Source organism: Halichoerus grypus, chromosome 1 (genome assembly GCF_964656455.1).
Source record: "Halichoerus grypus chromosome 1, mHalGry1.hap1.1, whole genome shotgun sequence".
Taxonomy (NCBI): Eukaryota; Metazoa; Chordata; class Mammalia; order Carnivora; family Phocidae; genus Halichoerus; species Halichoerus grypus.
This window is the reverse complement of record NC_135712.1, coordinates 166,338,717-166,352,818: the sequence shown is the minus strand read 5'-3', so window position 1 is coordinate 166,352,818 and position 14,102 is coordinate 166,338,717. Positions and strand designations below refer to the sequence as shown.

The 14,102-nt window shown below is 43.5% G+C and overlaps 1 protein-coding gene and 1 pseudogene across 1 annotated transcript; one reads left to right on the top strand and one right to left on the bottom strand.

Annotated features, from left to right (window-relative positions):
• Window positions 1-6,370: 6,370 nt before the first annotated feature.
• LOC118527778 (intraflagellar transport protein 20 homolog pseudogene) lies at window positions 6,371-6,939 on the bottom strand (annotated as a pseudogene).
• Window positions 6,940-10,165: 3,226 nt separating this feature from the next.
• Window positions 10,166-13,070, top strand: JAGN1 (jagunal vesicle mediated transporter 1). Its single transcript, XM_036079847.1, has 2 exons — window positions 10,166-10,385; window positions 12,122-13,070. The coding sequence occupies exons 1-2, from the start codon at window positions 10,297-10,299 to the stop codon at window positions 12,582-12,584; spliced, it is 552 nt and encodes a 183-aa protein (XP_035935740.1). The 5' UTR covers window positions 10,166-10,296; the 3' UTR covers window positions 12,585-13,070.
• The last annotated feature ends 1,032 nt before the right edge of the window (window positions 13,071-14,102 follow it).

The window sequence follows — 14,102 nt, the reverse complement described above, 5'->3', positions numbered from 1 at the left end:
GAAGCCCCTCCCCTGGCCTCCAGCCCCAGCTGGGGTAAAGAGCATGGGGAGTGAGTGTGTGTAGCTCTCACCCTTGGGACTTCAGGCCAGCCTAACTTCCAGAAAAGGCCCGAAAGGAGGGGAAGAGGCAAGTTTCGAAAGCTTTGGGACAGGGTATGGCTCAGGACGTGATATCAGGCACAGAGGGCACAGAAAACAGGCACAATGTGGGTTGTGGTCCCAGCTGCATTAGAGTTCACTGAGTGTAGACAAGCTGCCTCCACTTCTGTGAGCCCCAGTTTCTCTCACCTGTATAACAGCGACAATGATTCCCGTGTTAGGGGATTGAGGTGAGGACTTGTGATAATAAAAGTAAAGGGCGTTACAACAGAGATAATTCATAGGTAGAAGTGAATATGAGTGTGATGATATAGTTATTTAATAATAGTAGAGACTAAGGCTAGCTGAAATGTGCAGTGGTTAATAGTGTAAGGTCTTCCCCTTGACCCAGCAATCCTGCGCCTGCATACATTATCCAAGAGAAATGAAAACATATGTCCACACCAAAACATATACACAAATATTCATAGTGTTATTCACAATAGCTAAAAGACAGAAACAACTCAAATGTTCATCAATTGATGAATGGATTTTTTAAATGTGGCATATCCGTAAGTGGAACATTATTTGTCAATAAAAGGATTACATGCTACTACATGGATAAACTTTGAAAACATGCAAAGTGAAAGAAGCCAGTCACAAAAGATCACATACATATTTATATGATTCCAGTTATATGAAATGTCCAGAACAGGCAAAACTATAAAGACAAAATAAATTAGTGGTTGCTTAGAGCTGGGGAAGGAGAAGGGATGGGGAATGATTCTAACAGGGAGTGATGGGGTTTCTTGTAGGAGAGACAAAAATGTTCTAATCAATTAATCTAATCACAGTCCATTTTGGCTACAGTTGTACAACACTGAAAATATACTAAAAACCATTGACTTGATCACTAGAGTGGGTGAATTGGGTGGTATATGAATTATATCTCCAGAAAGCTGTTATTTGTTTATTTCTACTTTTATAAGTGATCCATAAAGCTGTTAAAAAAAAAAAAAGAGTTTGGGCGCCTGGGTGGCTCAGTCAGTTGGGCGTCTGCCTTCGACTCAGGTCATGATCCTGGAGTTCCAGGATCAAGTCCCGCATCAAGCTCCCTGCTCAGCTGGGAGTCTGCTTCTCCCTCTGGCCTTCACCCTGCTCTCTCCCACTCTCTCTCTCAAATAAATAAATAAAATCTTAAAAAAAATAAAAATAAAAATAATTTTTAAAAAAGAGTTCAAGCTCATCTTTTTTTAGCTTAAGGTGTTTCATCCTGAGTATCATCACCTAGAGAGCTTGTTAAAATTCATATTGCTGGGCTCCACCCCAGAGTTTCTGACTCAGTATGACTGGGGTGGAGCCTAAGAAACCACTTCTAAGAGGTTCCTAGGTGATCCTAAAGGTGTGACTGCCAAGAACCCCACTCTGAGGGCCAGAGGTCTAGCGTTGGCTGTGTGACGTAACTCTTCTAAACTTCAGTTGAATCTGACAAATAGGGATTAAAAATAGCTCCTACCCCATTGGGTTGTCATGAAGGTTGAATGAGATAATCATGAAATGTACCTGCTGCAGAATTTAGTGCATCCTTTGGGCTCAGTAAATCACTATTGTTATTATTATTATTTTAAAGATTTATTTATTTGAGAGAGAGTGAGCATGCATGTGAGCAAGTGAGCGAGCAAGCGGAAAGTCAAAGGGAGAGGGAGAGAAGCAGACTCCCTGCTGAGTGTGGAGCTCGATCCCAGGAACCAGAGACCACAATCAGAACCGAAATCAGGAGTCGGACACCCAATCAAGCCACCCAGGTGCCCCTATTATTAATATCTAAACCCCTCCCTGGACAAGCTCCCAGATAGCCATCATTCATTCATTCAGCAAATATTTATTAGGCACTTACTATGTGCCGGCCTTCCCAGGGGCTGAGAATACAGCGGGAAAGAAGATAGCCTTGTCCCACACTTCAAGGAGCTGACATTCCTAGGGCAGAGGGGAACTCAGATCTTGTGCAAATATGCAAATAAACAAAAGGATTTCAGATAATGATGTTCTAGGAAAAAAAACAAACAAAGTGGTATGATAATAAATGGCTAGAGAGCTACATTGGCTTGTGGGTTCAGGCAAGGCCTCAAAGGAGGTGAGCTTTGAGCTAAATCCTACTGCTGAGAAGCCAATCTTTTGAAGTCCTGGGGAAACATTCAAGGCAAAGGAAACATCAGTGCAAAGGATCTGGGATAGGAATGAGCAGGGTTAGGAGACAGCAACACAAGTCATTAAACTTGAAGGCAGTCCAAGAGCCGGAAGAGAAGTACAAACAAATACTTCAGAAAAGAAGTTCTGGGGAACAGGTTGGACCCCTCCCTTGGACATTCATGCCTCAAACATTTATTGAACGTCTAACATGTGATTATGTGTCAATGGATGACTCAGAAGCAGTCAGGCCCTGGTGATGAACTCCCAAGGCATCATGGGAAGCAGACACAGATTTAAAAAAAGATAACTGCAGGCTAAAGCCAAAGGTCATCTGCCTTGGGGCTCCATGAACCTGAGGGTTCTTCGCAGTACTTAGGAGAAGAGGATGGTTTTGAACCAGTTGGGATTTACTTATTCAACAAGCATTTTCTTGAGCATTTACACTATGCCAGGCACTATGGGCTGCTGGGGACACAGATGACTCAGTTCTTGTCCCTGTCTGGGGACCTTACATTCTAGTGGGAGAGGCAGATGTCTGAGCATGGTTCTCAAACCTTAAAGTGCCTAGAAATCATTTGAGATACCTCGGAGCGGAGAAGGACTTTAGCTATGACTCAAAGTTGAGAAGCCATAAAAGAAAAGATTATGCATTCAACTATATTTAAAAAGTATTCTGGGGGCACCTGGGTGGCTCAATCGGTTAAGCGTCTGAGTCTGGATCGCAGCTTGAGTCTTGATCTCAGGGTTGTGAGTTCAAGCCCCTCACTGGGCTCCACACTGGGCATGGAGCCTAGTTTTAAAAAAAAAATGTATTCTGCATGTTCAACTTGTCATACCTGAGCAGAGTTAAATGACATACAAAAAGAAAGCTATATTGCACCTAAAATAGGCAAGATGCTGATCTTCTCTCTCTCTCTTTCTTCTCCTCTCTTCCTCTCTCCCTACCTCTCTCCCTCTCTCTGTCTCTATCTTTCTCTCCCTCTTCCTCATTCTGTTCTCCCTCCTCTATATATAAACTAAGATCAACAACACAGTAGAAAAATGGGCAAAGGATATGAACACAGTTCAGGGAAATGAAATACAAGTGATCCTTAAACATATGAAAAGACATTTAATCCCACTTATAGAAATAAAAAAAAGAAATAGAAATACAACATAAAACTACGCAGAGATGTGATTCTTCACTCATCAGACTGGCAAATGTTGTTGGCAAAGCTGTGGGAAAGCAAGGAGTCAGATGCACCCACACATCGTTGGTGAGAATGTAATTGATCTAACCTCTGTGGAAGGCAATGTGTCCAGATCTAAAAAAGATTACGGACACCATATATTCTTTGACCCAGCAATACCACTTCTGGGATTCCAGACTATAGATCTACTTGCCCATGAATGAAATGATACGTATACAAGGTTATTAACTGAAGCTGTTTGTAATAGCAAAATATTGGAAATGATCCAAATGTCCTACAAGAGACATTTGGATCATTAGGTTAAATAAATTATCTTATATTCATATAATGGAATAACCCTAGGAAGCAAAAAAAGAAAAAAAAAAAAGTAAGGATGTTCTTTATGTACCGATCTGGGGAAAATCTCCAAGATATATTGTCACATGGAAACAAAAATCAAGGTCTTTAAGTGTGTATAATACAGTACCCTCTGTATTTAAGAAAGAGTAAAATAAGAATATAACTTTACATTTGCTTGTATGTGCTTAAAGAAACTCTGGAAATACATACAACTACACTAAAAAACCCACAAAGTGTTTCCTTGGTTGGGTGGAGTCGGGTGGACTGGGTTGAGACCTGGGAAGATGGGGAGCAGAGTTGAGAGGAGGAGTTTTCACTGCCTATACTTTTTTAAATTGGAGAAGTTTATTTTGATACAATTTGCTTTCACTGTAATCTTATATATTTTATTTTGTACATTCAAAAACTTCATTCTGGGGGCGCCTGGGTGGCTCAGTTGTTAAGCGTCTGCCTTCGGCTCAGGTCATGATCCCAGGGTCCTGGGATTGAGCCCCACATCGGGCTCCCTGCTCCACGGGAAGCCTGTTTCTCCCTCTCCCACTCCCCCTGCTTGTGTTCCTGCTCTCTCTGTGTCTCTCTCTGTCAAATAAATAAATAAAATCTTAAAAAACAAAACGAAACAAACTTCATTCTGAGAAGGGTTCCCCAGGCTGCCAAGGATGTCCATGGCACAAAAGCAGTTACAAATCTCTGCTCTAGGGGAGCCTGGGTGGCTCAGTCAGTATGGTATGTGACTCTTGATCTTGGGGTTGTGAGTTCAAACCCCATGTTGGGCATGGAGCCTACTTAAACAAAACAAACAAAAACAAATTGCTGCTGTAAATGATCACACCTTTCCATTATTGCCCTTCCCTGTGACCATTTGCATTTTAAAATAACAGCTTTGGGGAGCCTGGGTGGCTCAGTCTGTTAAACATCTGCCTTCGGCTCAGGTCATGATCCCAGGGTCCTGGGATTGAGCCCCGCATCAGAATCCCTGCTTCTCCCTCTGCTCCTCACCCAGCTCATGCTTGCTCTCTCTCTCTTTCTCTCAAATAAATAAATAAAATCTTAAAAAAAAAATAACAGCTTTATTGAGATATAATTCCCATACGATTAAGTTCACCCTTTTAAGATATACAATTCAATGGTTTTTAGTATATTCACAAAGTTCTTCAATGATCATTACTATATAATTGTAGAATATTTTTATCACCCTCAAAAAGAAACTGTATACCTATTACAATGACTCCCTATTTCCTCCTGTCAACCACTACTCTACTTTTGGTCTTTATAGCTTTGTCTATTCTGGATATTTCATATAAATGGAATCATAAAATATGGGGTCCTTTATGACTAGCTTTTCACTTACCATAATATTACCCATGCAGTAATATGTATCCTTCTTCATTGCCAAATAATATTCCATTTATGGAGATGCTACTTTTTTTTATCCATTCATCAGTTGATGAATATAGGGTTGTTTCCACTTTTTGACTATTATAATTAATGCTGCTATGAACATTTGTGTACAAATTTTTTTTAAAGATTTTATTTATTTATTTGTCAGAGAGGGAAAGAGAGCACAAGCAGGGGGAACGGCAGGCAGAGGGAGAAGCAGGCTCCCCACTGAGCAGTGAGCCTGATGCAGGCTCTTTTCATGGTGCTGAACGTCTTTTCATGTGCTCATTGTGCATAAATTTATTATATTATTTGATTTCTAAACCACATAAATGCATTACCTAGTCAACATTTTAGATTAAAAATAAAGAGTCTCAGGCCCAACGCTGAAGAATGATCTATTTGGGTAAGGGTAAGGCCCAGAAATATATGTGGCTTTTTTTTTAAGATTTTTATTTATTTATTTGACAGAGAGACACAGTGAGAGAGGGAACACAAGCAGGGGGAGTGGGAGAGGGAGAAGCAGGCTTCCCGCTGAGCAGGGAGCCCGATGCGGCATCGATCCCAGGACCCTGGGATCACGACCTGAGCAGAAAACAGATGCTCAGCCAAGTGAGCCACCCAGGTGCCCCATGTGGGTTTTTTTTAAAAGATTTATTTATTTATTTGAGAGAGAGAGAGAGAGAGAGTGCATGCACAAGTGAGGGGAGGGCCAGAGGGAAAGGGAGAGAGAATCCTCGAGCAGACTCCCCACTGAGTGCAGAGTCCCACATGGGGCTCGATCCCAGGACCCTGAGACCATGACCTGAGCCAAAATCAAGAGCCAGCCGCTTAACTGACTGAGTCACCTAAGTACCCTCAGATATATATGCTTTTATTTTTATTTATTTTTTAAACAATAATTTATTGCTCTTTCTTTCCAAAGTTTTGTGAATTTACAAAGAAAAAAAAAAGGATCAGAGTTTACAGACTGCTCGGTTCAGGCTAAGAATGCCGAGAGGTGAAAGCCTGGACCACCGTGGCCACTGGGTGTTCACCAGCAGATGTGCATGGACATCTGCAACAAGCTCCCCCAGATTTGTTTACCGCCTTTAGAGATGTTGCGTTCCTTACACACTATGTCTCAGGACATATGTGGGTCATTAGTCAAGTCACTGGAACAGTACAGAGGTTTTTTGGGTTTGGTTTTGTTTTTTGGCCCTCCAGCTATAAAATGAAATTTTCAGTTCATTTCTGAAAAATAAATTGGTCAATAAATTCATTTTGTTCTGCTTCTACTTTACACAAAGCTTCCTATTCAACCTGATACCTTTCAAGCTGCATTTTCTTTTCTGCTATCAGTGCTTGCAGTTGCTGCTCTCGGGCTTCTCTCTGTTTTGCTATAGATTTGGGCAAGTTCTGAGCACCAATGGTCTTCATCTTCTCATTTTTTGCTTCTTTTGCAAGTTGGTCAACAAGCTCAAGTAAACCAGCAACTATTTTCTGAAACTGGCCAATTTTTCCCACAGAGTCCTTGTACTCGTCCTTGAGTTCTGTTGTCTGCTGGATAACCTCAGGGTCCAACATGTGCAGCTTGTCCAGCTCATCAAAGTGCAGCCCCGCTTCACCGAGGATGTCCTTGGCCATAGCTGCCAATCCCATGTGGCAGCGGGCTACCGCGCCGGCTGAATCCGGCAGCAGCTTCTCTCCCGGGTCAGCCGCATCTTACCTCGCCCGCTGGCCTCAGCTGCTGCCACCGAAATATATGCCTCTAATAAGAATCCTGGGTGATTAAAAAAAAAAAAAATCCTGGGTGATTCTATCACAGATGGTCTTAAACCAGGCTTAACAAACACTGCAACTTACTGAGCAGGAGCCGTGGGAGCTGATGTCGGAGCAGGTGATTTTTGCTGGAGTAATAAGATGGATTCTAAAGGGTCAGCAGAATTTCCAGAGGGCAAGAAAAGATGTTCTAGAGAGTGTACGGGGAGGAGACAGATACAGGCTTACTTTATTTCACTGTGCTTCACTTTATTGAGCTCCGCAGATACTGCATTTTTCATAAATTGAAGGCTTGTGGCAGCCCTACATTGAGCAAGTCTATCGGTGCCATTTTTCCAGCAGCATTTGCTCACTTCATGTCTCAGTGTCACATTTTGGTAATTCTCGCAATATTTCGAATTTTTTCATTATTATTTTTTTATTATGGTGATCTGTGATCAGTGATCTTTGACGTTACTATTGTAATTGGCGGCACCATGAACCATGCCTATATAAGACAGAGAACTTCATTGACAAACGTGTGTGTTGTGATTGCCCACCAAATGGGCATTTCTCTCCCCATCTCCCTCCTTCTCCTCAGGCCTCCATATTTCCTAAGACTAAACAATATTGAAATTGGGCCAGTTAATAATCCTACAATGGCTTCTAAGTGTTCAAGTGAAAGGAGAATCACAAGTCTCCCACTTTATTTTTTTTTTCTTAAGATTTTATTTATCTATTTGAGAGAGAGAGAATGAGAGACAGAGAGCATGAGAGGGAGGAGGGTCAGAGGGAGAAGCAGACTCCCCGCTGAGCAGGGAGCCCGATGTGGGACTCGATCCCGGGACTCCAGGATCACGACCTGAGCCGAAGGCAGTTGCTTAACCAACTGAGCCACCCAGACGCCCACAAGTCTCCCACTTTAAATCAAAAGCTAAAAATGATTCAGCTTAGTGAGGAAGGCGCATTGAAAGTTGAGACAGACTGAAAACTAGGCCTCTTGCACCAAACAGCCAAATTGTGGGTACAAAGGAAAAGTTCTTGGAGGAAAGTAAAAGTGCTACTTCAGTGAATACAGGAATGATAAGAAAGTAAAACAGTCTTACTGCTGACATAGGGAAAGTTCTAGTAGTCTGGATAAAAGATCAGACCAGCCAGAACATTCCCTTAAGCCAAAGCCTAACCGAGAGCAAGGCCCTAACTCTCTTCAATTCTGTGAAGGTTGAAAGAGGTGAGCAAGCTACAGAAGAGAAATCTGAAGCTAGCAGAGGTGGTTCATGAGGGTTAAGGAATCTCTATAACATCAAAGTGCAAGATAAAGCAGCAAGTAGAAGCTGCAGCAAGCTATCCAGAAGATCTAGCTGAAATCATTAATGAAGGTGGCTACACTAAACAACAGATTTTCAGTGTAGATGAAACAGCCTTCTACTAGAAGAAGATACCATGTAGGACTTTCAGAGCTAGAGAGAAGTCAGTGCCTGGCTTCAAAGCTTCAAAGGACAAGCTGACTCTCTTGTTAGGGACTAATGCAGCTGGTGACTTGCAGTTGAAGCCAGTGCTCATTTGCCATTCCGGAAGTCCCAGGGCCCTTAAAAGTTATACTAAATCTACTCTGACTGTGGTCTATACATGGAAGAGTAAATCCTGGATGATAGCATGTCTGCTTATAATGTGGTTTACTGAATACTTTAAGCCCACTGTTGAGACCCACTGCTTAGAAAAAAAGATTCCTTTCAAAATGTTACTGCTCACTGACAATGCCCCTGGTCACCCAAGAGCTCTGCTAGAGGTGTATAATGAGATTAATGTTGTTTTCATGCCTGCTAACACAACATTCATTCTGCAGCCCTTGGATCAGGCAGTCATTTAGACTTTCACGTCTTATTATTTAAGAAATGCAATCTTCGTGGCATCTGGGTGGTTCAGTAGGGTAAGCATCCCCTTCGGTTCAGGTCGTGATCTCCAGGTCCTGGGATTGAGTTCTGCATCAGGCTCCCTGCTCAGCGGGGAGTCTGCTTGTCCCTCTCCCTCTGCCCCTCCCCCCACTTGTTCTCTCTCTCTCTCTCTCTCAAATAAAATCTTTTAAAAAAAAGAAAAGAAAAAAATTGTATATTTTTTAAGATTTTATTTATTTATTTGATAGAGATAGCACAGATAGGCAGAGCGGCAGGCAGAGGGAGAGGGAGAAGCAGGCTCCCCGCTGAGCAGGAAGCCCAACATGTCCCAGGACCCTGGGATCATGACCTGAGCCGAAGGCAGCCACTTAACCAACTGAGCCACCCAGGCACCCCATAATTTTCTTTTTTCTTTCATAGCCTTGACATTTTTATTTTTTAAATAAGCTCCACACCCAGCATGGAGCCCACCACGGGCTTGAACTCACCACCCTGAGATCAAGATCTGAGCAGATAACAAGAGACTGGGCTACCCAGGCACCCCCATAGCCTTGACATTTTTAAAAATACAGTCTAGTCCTTCAATTTATCTATCATTGCTTCATGATTAGATTCAGGTTAAATTAAGTATCTTTGGCAGAAATATCACAGAAGTGATGCTGTGTCTTCAGTGTAACAGGAGACAGATGTCAGTTTGTCTCGTTACTGATCAAGTTAACTTTGATTACTTCGTTAAGGGAGTGCACCCCAGGTTTCTCCACTGTAAAGTCACCATTTTCTCTTTGCAATGATTAAGTAATCCATGGGGAGATATTTTGAGGCTGTGTCAATCATGTGTCCTAATGAGAGTTACAGAACCCTTTTCAATATCACTTCCCCATCTGTGAAGTGGGGACAGCGGTGTCTTGAACTCATATTAGAGTTTAAGAAGGTGAAAGTGTGGGGTGCCTGGATGGCTCAGTCGTTAAGCGTATGCCTTCGGCTCAGGTCATGATCCCAGGGTCCTGGGATCGAGCCCGGCATCGGGCTCCCTGCTCAGCAGAAGCCTGTTTCTCCCTCTCCCACTCCCACTGCTTGTGTTCCTGCTCTCACTGCGTCTCTCTCTGTCAAATAAATAAATAAAATATTACAAAAAAAAAAAGAAGGTGAAAGTACTCAACAGTCTAAGTGATATGGTCCAGTCAGAGAGCAAAAAGATGCCATCCCTACGGATTAATTTCTTGGGACGGATTAATTTCTTGGGCACTCCAAACCGACAGAGGTAAGCCGGGCCGCGAGAGCGTGCACGTGCGCGTGCGCGAGGGCGTGACCACAGAGTCGGTCCTCCCGAGACAGAGAGGCCTGAGACAGAGAGGCCGGAAGTTGGCCTCACCGAATTGCGCGGCTGTTAGGGTGGCAAGCCGAGGCGGCGTTATCGGGGTGTGTAGGCAGCTCGGCACGGTCGTGGGTCGGCGTGAGGGGCTCTGGGGTTCTGGGCGGGGATAATGGCATCTCGGGCAGGCCCGCGAGCGGCCGGTACCGACGGCAGCGACTTTCAGCACCGGGAGCGCGTCGCCATGCACTACCAGATGAGGTATGAAGTGAGGCGAGGAGCACGGAGGCCTCTCCCCAGCCAGAGCCCGGAGGGCCTGGAAAGCGACACCGGCCTGGCCCCGGGGTCTTACCCACCCCAGCCGGCCCTCGCGCACCTCCTCCCGTGACGGCCCAGGCCCTGTCCCCAATTTTGGGAAGCCCCTTCGCTCCCATAAGCACCACCCGTGATCCGCCCTGTGCCTTGGGAGGGTCCAGTCCCTGCCTCCTAGGCTCTGGAGTCTTGAGCGATGCTGGCCTTGCTGTGACCTCGGAAACCCAATTTTTAATTGAAACCCACTTTCCTCATCTGTGAAGGGAAGAGCAATCCATTATTTAGGTTTTGGTGAAGAATTAGTGAGCTAGTAATTCGTGTAAAGGGTCTGCCCAATACATGGTAGCTGTTGTATTTCGGGCCATTTTGGGGAATGTGGACCATAAAGTCCAGCCTTTCCTCGCCTAAAATGAATTTTAGGAACACTCCCATGTAAGGGGTGTTTCAACTTCGTTATTCGTTCAACAAATATTTATTGAGTTGCTACCCATCAGGCATTGTGCTAGGCACTGAGGATATAATAGTAAGCAAAAACAGATCTGGTCTTTGTATGCATGTTATACCTTCAATAAAAAAAAGTTTCTTTAAAAAAGACAAAACTGGTCCCTGCCTTCATGGATCATGAAGTCTACAGGTGACTGGCTTTTCCCCCCTACCTTTCCACATTTTCTATAATGAATATTTTTAAAATAAAAATATTGAAAAAAAGATTTTCTTTCCTTAAATCCATCAAACTCTCCCAGAATGTTTTTCACATCTTTCCAGAGTTTTGAAGAATGACAAGCTCTTTGGATCTTCATTTCATTCTTATCCTTAGACCCCCACCTAAGAGGATATCACAACCCAAGCAAGTGTTTTGATGACTGTCCAGAGCAGAAACTGCCCTCGGGGGTGTGAAGAGAATACATTTAGGACCTGAGAGAATTAGAATAATGAGAGAAATATGTGTGCTTGCTTTGGCTATAAAATCTACTCTAGCTTGGGAAGTATGGGCAGCCTGAGTTGATTTCCTTGCTGCCAGTATCTCCTTCCTGTAGGCTATATTCTTAGGGTGCAATCAAAGTCATCTCTCTAAACACAGCACTGAGTTACTCTTTTGCCTTTAATCTGACTCACTCTTTGCAACTTCACATTCTGCTCTTCCCTTCCCACTACAAAGTATTCCTGCCACACCACCTGCTTTCCTGGAACACAATGCTTATGTCTTTTTGCCTGCATGCTCTTACCTCTGATAATTACCACCCACCCTTCAGAGCCTATCTCAAATATCCCTGTCCTCTAGATAGCCTTCTCAGACATCCCATCCTAAGCTGAACTGATTACTCCTTCCTGTGATATTCATATATCTGGCAACCTATATTTACTAGAGCTCTTCCAGTTCATTTTCTAATTATTTTTTCTTTTTATTTTTTCAAGTAGACTCCATGCTTAGCGTGGAGCCCAATGTGGGTCTTAAACTCACAACCCTGAGATCAAGACCTGAGCTGAGATCAAGAGTCAGATGCTTAACTGACTGAGCCACCCAGACACCCCTTATTTTTTCTTTTGTTCCTTGTCCCCAAGCATCCAGGCAGGGACTATATCTTACTCATGTTTGTAACCCAGTGTCCAGTATAGTTGCCTGGCATATAGCTGGTGGTCAGAAAATTTTGAATGAAAGGTACTTCTTTTGCTCTGCCCCACAGTGTGACCCTCAAGTATGAAATCAAGAAGCTGATCTACGTGCATCTGGTCATATGGCTGCTGCTGGTTGCCAAGATGAGCGTGGGACACCTGAGGCTATTGTCACATGATCAGGTGGCCATGCCCTATCAGTGGGAATACCCATATTTGCTGAGCATTGTGCCCTCTCTCTTGGGCCTCCTCTCCTTCCCTCGAAACAACATTAGCTACCTGGTGCTCTCCATGATCAGCATGGGGCTCTTTTCCATAGCTCCCCTCATTTATGGCAGCATGGAGATGTTCCCCGCTGCACAGCAGCTCTACCGCCATGGAAAGGCTTACCGCTTCCTCTTTGGTTTTTCTGCCGTCTCTGTCATGTACCTGGTGTTGGTGCTGGCGGTTCAAGTGCATGCCTGGCAGTTATACTACAGCAAGAAGCTCCTAGACTCTTGGTTCACCAGCACACAGGAGAAGAAGCGTAAATGAAGCCTGCCTGATGGACTATTCTGTGGGGCGAAGCCTGGGCCTCTTACTGAGCCTAGTGAGAAGGTAGAGGAGCTGTTCTGAAATTGTTGGTGATTTTGGCAGCTAGTGCAAACCAGGCCCACATTCTGGAAAGCTCCTGTTGCCACCAGCTGAGGTGGCAAAACTATATTTAATTTATTCCTGGTTGGCTGGAACTGGGTGATCAACAACTATAAAGCAAACTTCGACTGGTTGAAGTTGAGGCCCTTCAGGGCTTTTCTTTAAGACGGAGTCTCATCCTTGCCTCTTCTTGGTCATTCTCTCCGCTTCCATCCATTACCCCTTAGCCGTCAAGACTGAAAGAGATAGGGAATAAATCAAATTCTACTTCAATCTGTAGGTGGTGGGGCAGGAAACATTTGGGAGGCTCCCCCTGCAGGCTGTGGTCTCTACTGCAAAGCATTTTAATTAAAAAGAACTTCAATAAAATTACAACTGCCTTGTCAACCCTGTGCCTCGTGTTGGAATTTGATAAATTGTGAAAGGTATGTTGCCTGAGTGGCCGTAGACACAAGGAGGTAGGTAGAACTTTCCCAAGAAACCTGGAAGTAGCAGTAGAGAAGTGAACTGGGTGTAGGGAACCTAAGTCATAGTAGCAGCCTTGCGGCTGATTGACAGAAACTACCACGGGCCATACATTTAATCTCTCCACCTGTAAAATGGTCCATTCTCATTTACCCTGCTTGGGTTATGGGCTCTTCTAGGATATTCATGTTTATCATTCAGTGTTAACAAATTGTCATTTATGTGTCCAATAATATGGTATCCAAAAGAATTTTAAAGTATCCCTGCATGTAATCTGGGTGAAACATGATATACATGTGAAGCAACTAATAAACACAGTATCTAATGGCGTGGAGCAGATAAGTTAAAAATGGAAGTGGGAAAGAGATCTGTGAACTCAAGTCCCTTTTCACATCTAAAAGTCTGACACAGTAAATGTTTACTGCAGGAAAGATGCATGTCCCTTTGTTCTTGTCCACTTGACTTTATTGTCTCTGGATGATGTCCAGATCTCTAATTGCAGACCTCTGTCCTGTCCAGAGTTCTAGTCATTTTTGTTTATTTGTCTGTTTTTAGTCCTTTTATTCTATAAACATTAGGTATATACTCAGTCACTCTTAGATACTGGCAGTGCTTATACTGGAAAACCTCTTCCTCTACATGTCCTGACTGTCATCTCAAACTCCGTGTGTCCCAGACTTAACTCCTTGTCTTCTACCTCATACCCATACCTCTTCCTGCATCCCTGTGTGCAAGTGAGTATACCAAAAGCACAGTTCTAGATCATCATCAAATCTCTACTAGGTGCCATTGTTTTTTGAACAATCAAAATACCTTAATCTCTCAGACGTTTCCGAGGTGTGATTTCAGTGCACACCAGTCTTACATTGTTTCCCCATACTCTCACAGTCTCTCAGTCAATAGAACCTCATGAATCCCCATATCACTTTCAGGTTTTCCCAGTTTGTTTAAAAA